Source organism: Capricornis sumatraensis, chromosome 2, assembly GCF_032405125.1.
Source record: "Capricornis sumatraensis isolate serow.1 chromosome 2, serow.2, whole genome shotgun sequence".
Classification (NCBI taxonomy): domain Eukaryota; kingdom Metazoa; phylum Chordata; class Mammalia; order Artiodactyla; family Bovidae; genus Capricornis; species Capricornis sumatraensis.
Window position 1 is genome coordinate 159,463,092 of NC_091070.1, and position 16,327 is coordinate 159,479,418.

The window sequence follows — 16,327 nt, forward strand, 5'->3', positions numbered from 1 at the left end:
ATTAAGGAGAATTTTTTTTAACTCTGAAATCACACATTTTAGCTGATTATTGAGCACAAATTCTTCTCGATTGTTAGAAGCTGGCAATCACATGAAGTTGGTGAAATTCTTTTATTTATTTATTTTTTAATTGGAGGAAAATTGCTTTACAATTTTGTGATGGTTTCTGCCATACAGCAATGCAGATGGACCGTAATTATATACTCTCCCTCTTAAACCTCCCTCCCCTCTCCCCACCCCTCTGGGTCATCAGAGCACGAGACTGAGCTCCATGTGTTCTATACTTCTCACCAGCTATCTGATTTACACATGATAGTGTATATATGTTGATGTTACTTTCTCCATTCATGGAAGGTGATGAGATTCTTGCCTAAGTTTCTGATGCTAGATGTTGTGTAAAGGAAACTGACATTTGAGTGATTATCTTGTTCCAAGACATTATTTTGTTTAATTTCAGCAATACTTCTAATGGGTACCTACTGGACTCCTTCAGTTTAGAGAATAAGGAGCTGATATTTATAAAGTTTTTGAATGCCATATGACAAGTACTGATTAGTACGGCCAGTGGCAGAATTAATACTTTAAAGACATGTGCTCTTTCTAATTATCAACATAAAAATGGTTGTTTGATTCCCAATATATTTGGCAAGTTGGAATTGAAATTCTTAATTTCCAAGTGATAATGTATGTCACAATAGTGAAAGTATTTCTCTATGTTGTTTTTGATAAGTCGGAGGGGAAGCCTGTATCAGTTCAGTTCAGTCGCTCAGTCGTGTCTGACTGTTTCGGAACCCATGAACTGCAGCACGCCAGGCCTCCCTGTCCATCACCAACTCCCGGAGTTCACTCAGACTCATGTCCGTCGAGTCTGTGATGCCATCCAGCCATCTCATCCTCTGTTGTCCCCTTCTCCTCCTGCCCCCCATCCCTCCCAGCATCAAACTCTTTTCCAACGAGTCAACTCTTTGTATGAGGTGGCCGAAGTACTGGAGTTTCAGCTTTAGCAACATTCCTTCCAAAGAAATCCCAGGGTTGATCTCCTTCAGAATGGACTGGTTGGATCTCCTTGCAGTCCAAGGGACTCTCAAGAGTCTTCTCCAACACCACAGTTCAAAAGCATCAATTCTTTGGCACTCAGCTTTCTTCACAGTCCAACTCTCACATCCATACATGACCACAGGAAAAACCATAGCCTTGACTAGACAGACTTTTGTTGGCAAAGTAATGTCTCTGCTTTTGAATATACTATCTAGGTTGGTCATAACTTTTCTTCCAAGGAGTAAGCTTCTTTGAATTTCATGGCTGCAATCACCATCTGCAGTGATTTTGGAGCCGAAAAACATAAAGTCTGGCACTGTTTCCACTGTTTCCCCATCTATTTCCCATGAAGTGATGGGACCAGATGCCATGATCTTCATTTTCTGAATGTTGAGCTTTAAGCCAACTTTTTCACTCTCTTCTTTCACTTTCATCAAGAGGCTTTTTAGCTCCTCTTCACTTTCTGCCATAAGGGTGATGTCATCTGCATATCTGAGGTTATTGGTATTTCTCCCGGCAATCTTGATTCCAGCTTGTGCTTCCTCCAGCCCAGCATTTCTCATGATGTACTCTGCATAGAAGTTAAATAAGCAGGGTGACAATATACAGCCTTGATGTACTTTTTTTCCTATTTGGAACCAGTCTATTGTTCCATGTCCAGTTCTAACTGTTGCTTCCTGACCTGCATAAAGGTTTCTCAAGAGGCAGGTCAGGTGGTCTGGTATGCCCATCTCTTTCAGAATTTTCCAAGTTTATTGTGATCCACACAGTCAAAAGCATTGGAATATATGTTAATATACTTTAATTTAGAGATGAGTTGAAAGAATATTTTTATTTTTGGTCTTATTGTCACAGTTTTGGTAATTAGTCCTAGAAATATAGTTTGATTATAAGACTTAAACTTATATATTTCTTAGGTTTTATTGTACACCTGCTTCAAGCCTTCTTGATGTCCTGAAGAATTCATTTTGAAATCTTCTACTTGCCCTTCAAGCTCCTGCACCATCTGACTTAAGTGTTTCTGCTCACATTTTTCCCCACTGTTTCTCTAATTGAATTATGCTGGTGTCCTCAGTGTCCCCCTCAAAGTGCTAAGTTCAACTCGACCTTCTTAGCTTTGTCCACACACTCCTCAAATGTCCCCTGTCCCAAGTTATGCACGTACTACGAGGGTTTCTGTTATTGTTTCTTCTGTTAGGAAACCTTCCAACTTCCTTGGTCAAAGTTATCCTGCTTCTCTGAGCTGAAGAACTCCTAAAAGACTTCTCAGAGCTCCTAAAGTTTTTATTGGTGGGGACAATGTCATAAGTGAGATCGTACATGAAAATAAATGCTGAAAGTATGCAAAGTCAGTTTCTTTTAGTTTAAAACTAGAAACCCACCTTATCTTTAAGGACAAATTAGTTCCCAATTGCCAAATGTTTAATTTCTATAGGATATATTAGGAATTAATTAGGTATTGAATCTTGAATAGATGAATTAATCATTTAGTGGAGACCTTTATTTCATTGCTGTTTCACCCTCTTTTTCTTTCTTTTAAGCTGATCTTTTTTGGCTTGAGTAACCAGATGGTGGTAACTTTCAAGGAAGAGAACACTATAGCATTCAAGCACCTCTTCCTAAAAGGATATATAGACAGAATGGATGACACATATGCAGTGTATACACAAAGAGATGTGTATGATCAGATTGTCTTTGCAGTGAACCAGGTAAGTCAGACACGTGCATTCTTTACTTTGTAGAAAGATTAGACTGGAGAATATTTAGCAATGTGCAAAACAGAAGCTGACATTCAGGTGTACAAGGGTGAACATTTTTTAATGAAATTATAAATGTCATGTGTGAAACCATTAATTTTTTTAACTTTGCCAACAAACTTTTACAAAACTATAAGTTGAGAAGAGCTTTTGTTTAGTAACAGAGAGACAGAAACTTTAAAGACTTAATTAAAAGAGTCAGATCTAGGGCTTGGCATAAGAACTTCAAAGATTTAAAATTATTAACCATGACCTTAGTTGTAAGTAGTCATTAAGTTTTCAGAGTTTATATGTTCAGGGACCCTTTAAAAATAATGAGATTATTAACCTTGCAGAATGTGTAGAGTAACCAAGACCTGAAATTCATTTAAAAAATAAGAAAGGCCTTTATGTCACATAAGGCAATGGTTTTATTGTAACATTGATTAACTGCTTCAAAAACGAAGCTTGTTTTTCATACATGTAGGTCAAATTTCTACTCTGAGTTTCTAATAAATTCATTTTTGCTACAAGCAAACAATGCTTTCTTAAGTCTGAAAATCTCCTATTTTGTAGGAATCTTTGGCAGCTTTCTTGAAGTCAGCATTTCCAACCTGAGTTAGTACTGCAGACAACATTTCTGCAGTACTAACTGCAGTATATATAAAAATTATAACTCTTCTTCAAAAATTGTTATAGTGTAATTAGGGCTTTTCATTTTCCCAGAGACAAACTATGGGATAAAATACATATTTGTGACACTAAGGCTTTCTGATAGCATTCAGATTACAAAAATTGTCCAGAAATCTATAATAATAGAAGTAAGCTACATGCATTGTTAAATAGAATTATGTCCTACAGTTTGTCCTACCCTTGCTTCCCTGGTGGCTCAGAGGTTAAAGCATCTGCCTCCAATGCGGGAGACCTGGGTTCAATCCCCGGATCGGGAAGATCCCCTGGAGAAGGAAATGGCACCCCACTCCAGTATTCTTGCCTGGAGAATCCCATGGACGGAGGAACCTGGTGGGCTATAGTCCACGGGGTCGCAAAGAGTCGGACACGCCTGAGCAACTTCACCACCACCACCTACAGTTTGTAAGGTCAAATAGTAGTAAAATTCTGGAGATATTAAGTTTTGAGATCCTTGTTTTAAGATTACTAAGTTTATCTAAATTGGATCTTCCCTGCTTTCTCAGACGGTAAAGCATCTGCCTACAATGCGGGAGACCTGGGTTCAATCCCTGGGTTGGGAAGATCTCCTGGAGAAGGAAATGGCAACCCACTCCAGTATTCTTACCTGGAAAATCCCATGGACGGAGGAAGCTGGTTCCTAAATTATCTAAATTACTCTGAAGCAAATTAGTAATTTCTTTTTGACAGGAGGGGTGGGTAGAGGCAAGAGATAAACAGTTCAATAAATTCTTCCTAAAACATTTTGACCTTTATTATTAAGGTTAAAAGCAGTCTTAAATATATAGCATTTGGCATTCAGGCAGTTCTGTTTATCAGATTTCTTTTTTCTTTATAGAATTGCATGTAGGTAGATTCCCTGTGCTAGTAAATAGGTAGATACTATTTGGGGTAGAGTTTACCCCATTTGGGGCAAGTGACTCCCTGCCATCTTCCAAGCACTATCATGCATTTTAAACTGAAGGTGTAAATGTATCTTATCACAATATTAGTGAATAAAGTTTGTGTGGTTAATAAGGTCAGTTATTCTACGTGATTCCAGAGAAGTGAATAGGGAAAACATGGCCTGATATGAAAGAAACATCTTTGACTGCTGTAAGGAAATACCTTGATAGTTGAGGTGATAGTCACCAAGAACTGACAGGTAAGACAGTAGCTTCTCAGCCCTTAGAGTTATTTCCATGACTAGCTTTCCTGAAGAGTGGAGCCCTAGAATGTCATCTAACTGAATAATCTCTAGGGCTTATCCTGATTTAACACTGGTTGTAACAGCATCACTCTTGTTTAGTATGTCTATTTATGTATTGGAATATCAAAGACCTAGTTATTTTAATACTGTATCCTGGCTTTCATTAATCATGTTTGGGTCGTCTTTACTGGATTCCTTCTTTCAGCTGCCTCTTAACTTAGGGCAGTCCTCAAAGGTCTGTCCTTTTCCTGCAGAATTTCCCCGACTGTCACCCATCGCCAAGACAGATGTTTCCAAAACAGTTGTTCACACTGTTGTGTGAAGAGAGCTCACAAGCACCTCAGAATCACTCTGTTCAAAGCAGATGTATATTCTCTTCCCACCTACTTCTCAGAGGTGCTTCTCTTTCTGATCAGTTGCTTAGATTTAAAGGTCTCAGGATCTTGGGACCACTTACTTTTTTGCAGCTCAAACACAGTCTGTAAATCCCTGCTTCTAGTTGGTTACACTCTTTCCCCTCCCACCTGTCCTACCACTTCTTGGCAGTTTATTCTAAATGATTCACCTGAAGTCACAGATTTGACTGCATGGTACTGTTCATTTTATAATAGTGTTCAGTGCTACATATTAATATATTTATTCCATGAAGATGGAGGTACATACCAGGCACTCAAATGTTTGTGAATGAATGAATGAGCTCAAAAGATTCATGTGTTCAGATCAAGTAATAACAGGGAGACCACAAAAAAAATGCATCTGCAATCAAGGAACAAGCTATTTAATCTCTTTACTTTGGGTGCCACATTTCTCAGGTAAGGATTTTTATGTATTTTTATATAGTCTCTCAAAGGATGTGCTAGGACCCATGAATCCATGTGAAAAACTAGTTCTTTCAAGGTGGAGCTGCAGAGGCAAGTGGGGACGGATGCCAGCCTCATTAGGGCCCGACAGAAGTCACAGCCACTTAGGTGCCCCATTAGTCAGTCCTACCGGTTGCCTGCCTTTCAGTGATAGCCCTATACACACCTTCGGCTCCCAGAGTCTTCTGACTCAGGCTCCAGATTGGCCCTTTAGCTGGCCACAGTTCTGCTACTTGCACCTGACCATTGTTGACTGGAAAAAAAAAAGCATAACCTAAAAGTTGAGAATTATGTTTTATTCAAGGACATCACCAAGGACTGTAGCCCAGGAAGGCAGCCTCTCAGATAGCTCTGAGAGACTATTCCAAAGAGGGTTTTTGCAGAAAACAAAATAAAAACCATGTAGTGGAACATCAAAAGATTTACTGCTAATCACAAAAAAACAGATATCTCAAGCTAATGATTTTCTGGGAAGATGAATCTGGCCTAATGGCAGTTATTCCTTTGATATACATCTTAGCCATCCAGGGCAAGTATCCTGTTTTCCTCCATCCTGAATTCCCCTCAGGGCATACCCTCAGTGCCACTATAGTGGCTGAAGGTTTGATGGCTGGCAACACTTGGTATTTATGGGAATGGCAGCAACACTTTTTGTCCACACCATCCAGCTCTGTAGGTGCTCAGACCTCACGTGCTAAGTCACTTCAGTCATATCCAACTCTTTGTGACCCTATGGACAGTAGCCCACCAGGCTCCTCTGTCCATGGCATTCTCCAGGCAGGAATCCTGGAGTGGGTTTCCATTTCCTCCTCCAGGGGATCTTCCCAACCTAGGGATTGAAGCTAGTCTCTTACATGGGGAGGCAGGTTCTTTACTGCTAGCGCCTGGGGAGCCCCCAGACTCCACAAGGAGCCTTATTAAGATAGCAAGGAAGTCTGGCTGAAGAATCACTTATAAAAATAGCCTGTACCTGAAGGCCTCCAGCTTGGCTCTTTTGTGTTTCAAGATCTTATAAGGTTTAAGACACAAGTTTCTATGATAGGTTCAGATCTTTAACTAATTCCTATCTGGACTGCTTCACAGGGAGTGGGCACTCAGAGGGGCTACAGTGGCCCATACAGGTGTGACCCCTGCCTACCTTTCTGGCTTTACCTCCTGTTACAGGCAGGAGGTATCTCACATTTCAGGCGTATTGGTCTCCGTGGTACCTTACCACATTCAATATCTTTTACTTCTTTTTTCATTTAATAGATTGTATTCCTCTTACTCCCCCATGCCCCGATATAAAACTACCAACTGGACTCTGAGTAGCTTTAGAAAGACTTAAGGCACTTATTTCCTTGTATGGGAAATATCTCAAAACTAAATATGTCTAGCATTATACTATTTCCTCTAGATCCAGGACGTAATACTATTCAATGGTCTATACAGTTTAATTCTATTACTGTAGGTTTCTGGCACGTTTTCCCAGCGCCAGTGCTAGCAGAGATGTTGGTGCCGTAACGAGTCCCATCCTAGCGGCTTACCATCTCACTGTATGTAGACGAGCTCTAGTGGGTGAAGATCCTCTATCAAATTGTAATAGTTTTCACCTCACCATTAACTTGACAAATATTTGAGCACGTACTCTGTGTACTCTTACCTGAAAGCTGGGTTTGCCTCTTGGTGGACGTCAAGCCAAAAGAACCAACCAAGCCAAAAATCAGAAGGAAGGATTTATTATTTGCAGCAAATAAGGAGAACACCAGGGATCTTTCTCAAAGCAGTGTCTCCTGGGACAGTAAAATTGGGAAACTTTCAAGTTAAGGGCACCTGCATATTTATGAAGGGGCTGGGGCAGTGGACAAGAGTCCAAGTTTTAGTTGATTGAAGTCATGAGGGTCAGAAAAGGTTAAGTGTTACGGGCTAATCTTTACCACTGAAACAGAACTGGGAATCTTTACAATGGATGTGTTACCTATGCTGTTGTTACTTTTCTTGTCTGATAATAGTCATTTGTTTGTACATTCGTTTGTTCCCTTAATATTGTTGATTAGTGAGACCTGTTTAAGGACCAGCATTTGATCCAAAAAGGCTGAGGCCAAAAACGGCTTCTCTTATGACAAAGTCACACGTATTCTCTTTCTCCAGGGACCCACCCCCTGCCCAGCCTGTCTGCTTACAATATGGTTCTAAGTGCTGAGGTTAGTGCAGTGGGCTTGATAAATTCCTTGCCCTGTGGAACTTAGATTCTAATGGAAGAGATGGATTTTAAACAAATTTAGCAAAATAATTTGATTTCCAACAGTGATGACTGCTATGAAAAAAAAATTAGGTGGCATAAAACAGGAACAGTGGTCTCAAGATGGTCAGAAAAGGCCTGTCTGGGGACTTGAAGTCGGAGGAAAAATATTTCAGGCTGAAGGAGTGGCAACAGCAAAGACCCTGGAGGCTGGAAAACATTTAGTGTGTTTAAGGCAAGTGTGCAAAGGAGTGAGGGAAGAGCCAGAGGTAGGGCTTTCCAGGCCCTGGAAAAGAGCTTTTAAGTTTATCCTGAGACACAGGAAATCATGGGAGGACTTTCAGTAGGGGAATATTGCTTAAAAGTGACTAAGCTATATTCTTGCAAAGATAAAGATTAAAAAAAAATCATCTTTAGACAAAGTTTAGCTGGTTAGTCTGGAACAGTTTTATCCCACTTCCTATACTATAGAAAAGCAGAACTCTTGACTATAGAAAATAGTTCAAACATAGTTTGTACTCACATTAAATGTAAAAGTCACTTCCTAAAGATAGTTCTTTAAAGGAGGAAAGAACTTGAAATGTTATTTAAGGTTAAATTCAGCCTTTAATTTTGCAGGTAAGAAAGCAGAGGCTGATAAAGTTTGTGACTTGCTCACAATCACGGAAATGAGACTTGAACCCAAAACTCTAATTCACAAGTGCTCTTTGCCCTCTGCCATCCCAGTGCACAGTAGCATGCCAGTTACTTTCCAGTCTCCACCTGGATGGGAGGTGGGAACCCACCGTTTCAAAGGCAGGGAGGGAGGGGAATCGTGGCTTCACTTCTGCCTGGCTGGGTGCTCTCATCTTCTCTTTCTCTTTTTGGTTGAAGTATTTGCAGCTATGCAACGTCTCAGTTGGGAATCATGCATTTGAGGACAAGGGCATGGAGCAGTCGGCCATGGCAGTCTGTTGGCACTTCTACAAGCAAGGAAACATCTATCCTGGAAATGATACCTTTGACATTGACCCAGAAATTGAAACTGGTGATATTCTTCTATAAGCTAGAACTTCCATTTTTAACTCCTTGATTTAAAGTCAGTAATTTCGTCTCTGGAAATATTGATTTGGCCTGTGCTAGTAGGTCATAGTAAGAACTGTATCAGTTATGCCAGGTACTCCACTATGCCTCATGATTCTTAAACAAACCAACAAACAAAAAATCAACAAGACAAGTTTATTGTTATCCTCACTTTACAGAAGACCAAAGTGTGGCTCAGAAGGTTTAGTAATCTGCTCAAGGTGGACCTAGTAAGAGACAGTGCTGAAATTTGACCCAGGCTGTGCTCTTAGCCATTTTATTCCACAACTTCTCTTCTGGATAAGCCAGTTTAATAGATAGATATTGCCCTTATAAGACAAATGTTTGAAAATTCTTGAATATATGATATATAAAACTTTCTCCCCTCAATAGTACTTGACTATTCAGTATCTTTGGGGGTAAGTTGAGGAGTAATGAGATTCCCTCGTAGCTCAGTCAGTTAGAGATATGCCTGCAGTTCAGGAGACCTGGGTTCAATTCCTAGGTCAGGAAGATCCCCTGAAGAAGGAAATGACAACCCACTCCAGTATTCTTGCTTGGGAAATCTCATGAAGAGAGGAACCTGGTGGGCTACAGTCCATGGAGTCGCAAAGAGTCAGACACAGCTTAGCAGCTAAACCACCACCAGTGAGAACCAGAATTTAGAATAGCATAGCTTATTCCCATTAGCAAAGTTCTATTTACAATTTGTACCTAAAACATTAGCTTAGGTCATTGAGTTAAAAAGTAAGTACTTTTAGCAGTAGCTGCTGGGACTTTTTCTTTGAGAAAAATAATAAAGGATTATAGAACTGACTAGTAAAAACCTTCTAAGATGCTGTCTTCCTTTTTATTTTAAGTATTTATTGAGGGAAAATTGTCAACACATAATATTTTTTAAAAATAGATACTTTAAACATAAAAAATTTTATCTTAGACACTCTAGGTGCTTCAAATGTATGCATAGGATACAAAAAGGGAGAGGGGCCTCAAAATTTAGGCTGAAAAAGACAGGAAGGAAGATGGCCTTTTATACCCAGTGAAATAGAATTCAGATCTTTCTCTACCTCCATCCACTCAAGAAATGTTATAGTCTTACAAACAAATAAAAGTCATTGTAACCGTGTGGTATGGATGTTTAGATTTAAAAATCTTAATTCACAAAAATACCAGAATCTGAATATCCAGTTTTCATGATATGATCCTTTCAGGACGCAGTTTTCTGTTTATTTCAGGTGCTATTTTATATTTTGTTCCTTTCTATGGCAGAATGTTTCTTTGTGGAACCAAATGAACCTTTTCACATTGGAACACTAGAAGAAAATAAACTCAACTTAACACTGGACTTTCACAGGTGAGGGAAGCAGGTGGGAGGGTAACTCCTGTTTGTGTGTACATGTTTTCACTGCACTAAAGTCTCCTGTTTTCCAGACTCATAACAGTGGAGCTGCAGTTTAAACTGAAGGCCATTAACCTGCAGACTATTCGTCATCATGAGCTCCCGGACTGTTACGACTTTACTCTGACTGTGAGTGTGGGCTGGGCTAATTTGATTCCTGTCTGGAGAAAAATTGTTTTATCTAGTTATGTGTTCCATCTACTTGTGTTGAGGGTTGATCAAATGTATAGGGTGTTCTTGTCCTAATTGGATATGCACAGAGGAGACATTGGTTCAGCTAGCTCTGTTAGTCCTTTCTTAACTGCGTTTTCACTTTCCGAGGTTTTAGTTATCATGGTCAACCTCTGTCTGAAAATATTAAGTGGAAAATTCCAGAAATAAAACATTCATGTATTTTAAACTGCATGTCATGCTGAAAACTTTCTGACCCTTCTCAGTATGAATCATCCTTTGGTCCAGTGTATACCATCCATTAGTCACTCAGTAACCCTCTCAGTTACTTATTTAACTTATATGCAGAGTACATCATGAGAAACGCTGGACTGGAAGAAACACAAGCTGGAATCAAGATTGCTGGGAGAAATATCAATAACCTCAGATATGCAGATGACACCACTCTTATGGCAGAAAGTGAAGAGGAACTAAAAAGCCTTTTGATGAAAGTGAAAGTGAAAAGTGAAAAAGTTGGCTTAAAGCTCAACATTCAGAAAACCAAGATCATGGCATCCGGTCCCATCACTTCATGGGAAATAGATGGGGAAATGGTGGAAACAGTGTCAGACTTTATTTTTGGGGGCTCCAAAATCACTGCAGATGGTGATTGCAGCTATGAAATTCCTTGGAAGAAAAGTTATGACCAACCTAGATAGCATATTTAAAAGCAGAGACATTACTTTGCCAACTAAGGTCCGTCTAGTCAAGGCTATGGTTTTTCCAGTGGTCATGTATGAATGTGAGAGTTGGACTGTGAAGAAGGCTGAGCGCTGAAGAATTGATGCTTTTGAACTGTGGTATTGGAGAAGACTCTTGAGAGTCCCTTGGACTGCAAGGAGATCCAACCAGTCCATTCTGAAGGAGATCAACCCTGGGATTTCTTTGGAAGGAATGTTGCTAAAGCTGAAACTCCAGTACTTTGGCCACCTCATGCGAAGAGTTGACTCATTGAAAAAGACTCTGATGCTGGGAGGGATTGGGGGCAGGAGGAGAAGGGGACGACAGAGGATGAGATGGCTGGATGGCATCACTGACTCGATGGACGTGAGTCTGAGTGAACTCTGGGAGTTGGTGATGGACAGGGAGGCCTGGCGTGCTGTGATTCATGGGGTCTCAAAGAGTCGGACATGACTGAGTGACTGAACTGAACTGAACCCTCTCAGTTATTTACATATCACAGTACTTGTGTTCAAATAAGCTTTATTTTACTTAAGAATGGCCCCAAAGCTGGTGATTCCAATATGCCAAAGTATTTCTTTAGGTGAAAAACTGAAAGCTCTTAACTTAATGGAGACAGAAAACCAATTGTGTGTTGAGATTGCTTAAGCTACAAGAAATCTATAGGTGACATTGTGAAGAAGGAAAAAGAAATCCATGCTAGTTTTACTATTGCAGCTCAAACTGCAAAAATTAGGGCCACAGTGTGATAAGTGTGTAGTTAAGATGGAAAAAAGCATTTAATTTGTACAAGATACTTAGACCACATTCATGTAACTCTTATTATAGTATATGTTATAATTTTTCTATTTTATTATTGTTGTTTAGTCGCTAAGTCATGTCTGACTCTTTTGTGACCCCATAGACTGTGGGCTCCTCTGTCCATGGATTTCCCAGGCAAAAACACTGGAGTGGGTTGCCATTTCCTCCTCCAGGGGATCTTCCCAACTCAGGGATCGAACCTACGTCTCCTGCATGCGGGTGGATTCTTTACCACTGTGCCACCAGGGAAGCCCACTTTTTAAAATTATTACTGTTTTTACTCTCCTGTGCCTAATTTATAAACTTGATCAAAGGTGTGTATGTATAGGAAAAATATTATATATGAATTTTGGTATTATCTGTGATGTCAGGCATCCGCTGGGGATCTTGGATAAAGGGGAGGGACTCTTGTACCCACTTGTTTAGCTGTTAATCATCAGTCTTCTGTACCTCAGTGTAAGTTTTCTGAGGGCAGGGACCTTGTCTTGTTCACTGCTGAGTCTTCAGGACCAAGAACAGCACCTGGGCAAATACAAAAAGAACAGGTTTGTAGGTTTGTATGGTTAGCTCCCAGCAGTTGGTGGCAGTCTGCTTAAGGTCATTGACAAGGGTTCTTGCTGCTGAGTTTCCTCACTGAGGATATTTGCAGCATATGGAAGTTATTGCTCACGGTGCCTCCTGCATGCTGCCTCTGAAAGTTCTGGTTAGCTTCCTCTTTGTATTCCAGTTGCAGATGGAGCTTTGATGCTCTGTATGGAGCACAAGATGCCTCTCCTGCTGGTTCATCATCTCACAAGGATCTGAGTCAGTAACGCAATGCTGAGAGGCATATGCAGGACAGCATTTGATAACAGCTTGCCTTCATATTGTCCAGATTTCCAGTACTACAGTAGCAGTTTGTATCAAAAGTTATGTCCACAATACTCAACTAATTGGCTATTAGAAATCAAGTTTTGAGAAATTGAGATTAAAAATATTTTAGGATGTAGTATAATATAATAATTATGCATATTGTTTAATAAGAAAAAGCACTAATTCTGTAAGACTGTATTGGGGCTACACATTTTGATCCTAATAGTAACCAGCAAGCTGTGAATTTTTAAAATTACATGATTTTTTAAAAATTGAGCTGTTAGCCACAGTCTTCTCTCTGTCTGTCTGCCTGCCTCTCTCTTATAGAGAAATGATACTTTTTTTAAAAGTCTTATAATCTTCAGAAAATGAAAATCATGGCATCCGGTCCCATCACTTCATGGGAAATAGATGGGGAAACAGTGGAAACAGTGTCAGACTTTATTTTTGGGGGGCTCCAAAATCACTGCACATGGTGACTGCAGCCATGAAATTAAAAGATGCTTACTCCTTGGAAGAAAAGTTATGACCAACTTAGATAGCATATTCAAAAGCAGAGACATTACTTTGCCGACTAAGGTCTGTCTAGTCAAGGCTATGGTTTTTGCAGTAGTCATGTATGGATGTGAGAGTTGGACTGTGAAGAAGGCTGAGTGCCGAAGAATTGATGCTTTTGAACTGTGGTGTTGGAGAAGACTCTTGAGAGAATTATCCCCAGCTATGTCTGTTCATTGTGTATTTAGCAGTACATCTCATAGAATTGTGGTGGAAACTATATCCTATCAGGTAATTTGATAATAAAAGCCATCAGTGTGACTTTTGCCATAAATAAACATGAACTGTGGCAGTATATCCTTGATGTAAAATACAAGGACTTTCAGTTCAGTTCAGTTCAGTCACTCAGTCGTGTTCGACTCTTTGCGACCCCATGAATCACAGCACACCAGGCCTCCCTGTCCATCACCAACTCCTGGAGTTCAGTCAGACTCACGTCCATCAAGTTGGTGATGCCATCCAGCCATCTCATCCTCTGTCGTCCCCTTTTCCTCCTGCCCCCAATCCCTCCCAGCATCAGAGTCTTTTCCAGTGAGTCAACTCTTTGCATGAGGTGGCCAAAGTATTTGGAGTCAGACAAATCTAAATTTTAATGTTAGCTTACCAGTTAGTAGCTATGTAATTTTAGGCAACTTATTTAATTGGCATGAGCCTCAGTTTTCTCATTTGTAAAACCAAATTAATGCCCACCTACCTGACAAAATTGTTGTGAAGATAAAATATAGCACATATGAAGGACCTATCTAATTATCTGGTATGTGGTAGATGTTTGATTCAACAGCTGATTAAGGTTATCTTGTGTGTGCCCAGATGGATTCATAATATAAAGTAGTACATTATCATTCATTCATAGTAGTTTGATAAATTCTTGCAACTTGTATTTTGAAGCTCTTTATTAAGTGTATAGACATCTAGGGTTTTTTGTGTTCACTTGAACTGACTCTTTATCATTGTGAAATGGCACTTTTTAACCCTTATCATATTCTTTGCTCTAATATCTACTTTGATGTTAATATAACCATTCCAACTTTCTTATAACTAGTGTTAGCATGGCATATCTTTTTTCATCCTTTTAAATTATTTGTATCTTATATTTAAAGTAGGTTTCTTGTTAAACAGCATATAGTTGAGTCTTGCTTTTTTAAGCCAACCTAACAATCTCTACCTTTTAATTAAGGTGCTTATATCATTTAAATTGCATGAAATTATTAATATGGTTTCTTTCTTTTTCTGCCTTCTTTTGGATTAACTGAGTGTTTTTTTTTTAGGATTCCAGTCTATCTCATATGTTAGCTTATTAGCTATAACTCTTTGTTGTGTTATTTTATGGTTTATAGTACACATATTTAACTTATTACAGCCTACTTTCAAGTGATCGTGTGCCAGTACATGTATAACATAAAAACCACCTGGCATGGTTTTCCTTCTGCATACAGGGCTTCCTTTAATATTTCTTATACTGCAGATCTGCTAGTAATAAGTTCTTTTTGCTTCTGTATGTCTGTAAAAGTATTTCACCTTTGTTTTTTAAGGTAGTTTCATGAGGTAGAGACTTCTAGCCTGGCTGTTTTTACCCTGGAACTTTAAAGATTTTGCTCTTTAGTTTCTGTTGTTTCTGATGAGAAATCTGCTGTCTTCTTCGTCTTTGTTCTTCTGTATGAGATGTATTCCCCCCCCCCGCCCCGACCCCGGATGCTTTTAAATTTTTTCTCTTCATCTCTGGTTTCAGTGGTTTGATTCTGATATACTTGTATGTAATTTTCTTCATGTTTCTTGTATTTGGGGTTCATTGAATATCTTGGATCTGTGGGTTTATAGTTTTTATTATGTTTGACATTTACTCAGTGTTATTTCTTCAAATATTTTTCTATCTCTTTCCCCCTACTTTTCAGAGATTCCAATAATATGTATATTTGGGTACTCGAAGTTGTCCTCTTTCTTTGATTTAATTTTCTAATATTTTGTCTGTGCTTCACTTTGAATAGTTTTACTGCTGTGACTTCAAATCACTAATCATTTTTCCTGTATTATTTAATCTGTTATTAGTTACGCTCAGTTTTTTCTTTTTCATTTAAAGAATTCAGTTTCTTCTAAACCTTGCTTAGATGTGATTGACATTAAGTCAAAGTTTATTGGATATTTACTGAGCACCTACTGTTTGAAAGACCCTGAGGCTCTTTGTATGGGCAAAGCATGGTTTATTCTTGGCAAAGATTTCTGACTCATTCAAATAGTGCTGAGCATCTTCCTTGTGTGAGGCTGGGTCTCTGCAATGATCAAGATGGGCATACATTATCAATATCCTTGGTTGCTTGTCATGGGAAGAAACTTATAGTCTAACATGAGTGGAAACAGATTAACTAGACTTACTAAGTTTATTTGTAATCTTTTGTCTGAAGTGGTATCTGATTACACCACATGAAGATTTTCAGTTAAACTCATCTAAAAGAATCCGCCTGCAATGTAGGAGACCCAAGTTCGATCCCTGGGTCTGGAAGATCCCATGGAGAAGGGAATGGCAACCGACTCCAGAATTCTTGCCTGGAGAATTCTATGGACAGAAGAGCCTGACAGGCTACAGTCGATGAGGTCACAAAGAGTCAGGCACAACTGAATGACTAACACAACAAATGGCAGACTTGAAAAGAACTTTCCTTTTACTTTAGGACCTGAGAGAAGAGGCACCAAAAATGAAACAAAACCCCCAAACCAGGCTGATTTCCTTAGTTTGCCTTGCAGGTGTCTGCAAGGAGAAGGTGGGGGAGCTTGAAGGGGAAGACAGTGGAAGAGCTATGAAAGCTGTTCTGGCATTTGTCCTGTTGGTGCCTGGTGTCCCAAAACAGGTATCACTGAAGCCAGACATACTGTTGGTTCCCTGAGACCACATCCTTTTTAATATTGTACATACAGTTCCAGAGTGACAAAGAAAACGAATCTTAGAAGGAAAATTGAAAAAGCTCCACCTGAAACGTTTCAAGATGGAAATAATGAGCATCTGTGTTAGTAAGAACAGCATTAAAAATCTATCCCTAG

At 39.4% G+C, this 16,327-nt stretch overlaps 1 protein-coding gene across 2 annotated transcripts in view; it reads left to right on the plus strand.

The window, feature by feature from the left end:
* MCOLN3 (mucolipin TRP cation channel 3) overlaps window positions 1-16,327 on the plus strand; it is a 28,147-nt gene that overhangs the window by 955 nt on the left and 10,865 nt on the right. Inside the window, exons 2-5 of one of the 2 annotated variants that reach the window (XM_068964087.1) lie at window positions 2,580-2,747; window positions 8,608-8,761; window positions 10,066-10,150; window positions 10,228-10,324. In XM_068964087.1, the coding sequence (XP_068820188.1) occupies window positions 2,580-2,747; window positions 8,608-8,761; window positions 10,066-10,150; window positions 10,228-10,324 (504 nt within the window). The remainder of the gene's footprint in view (window positions 1-2,579; window positions 2,748-8,607; window positions 8,762-10,065; window positions 10,151-10,227; window positions 10,325-16,327) is intronic. The other variant, XM_068964088.1, reaches the window with a different exon arrangement.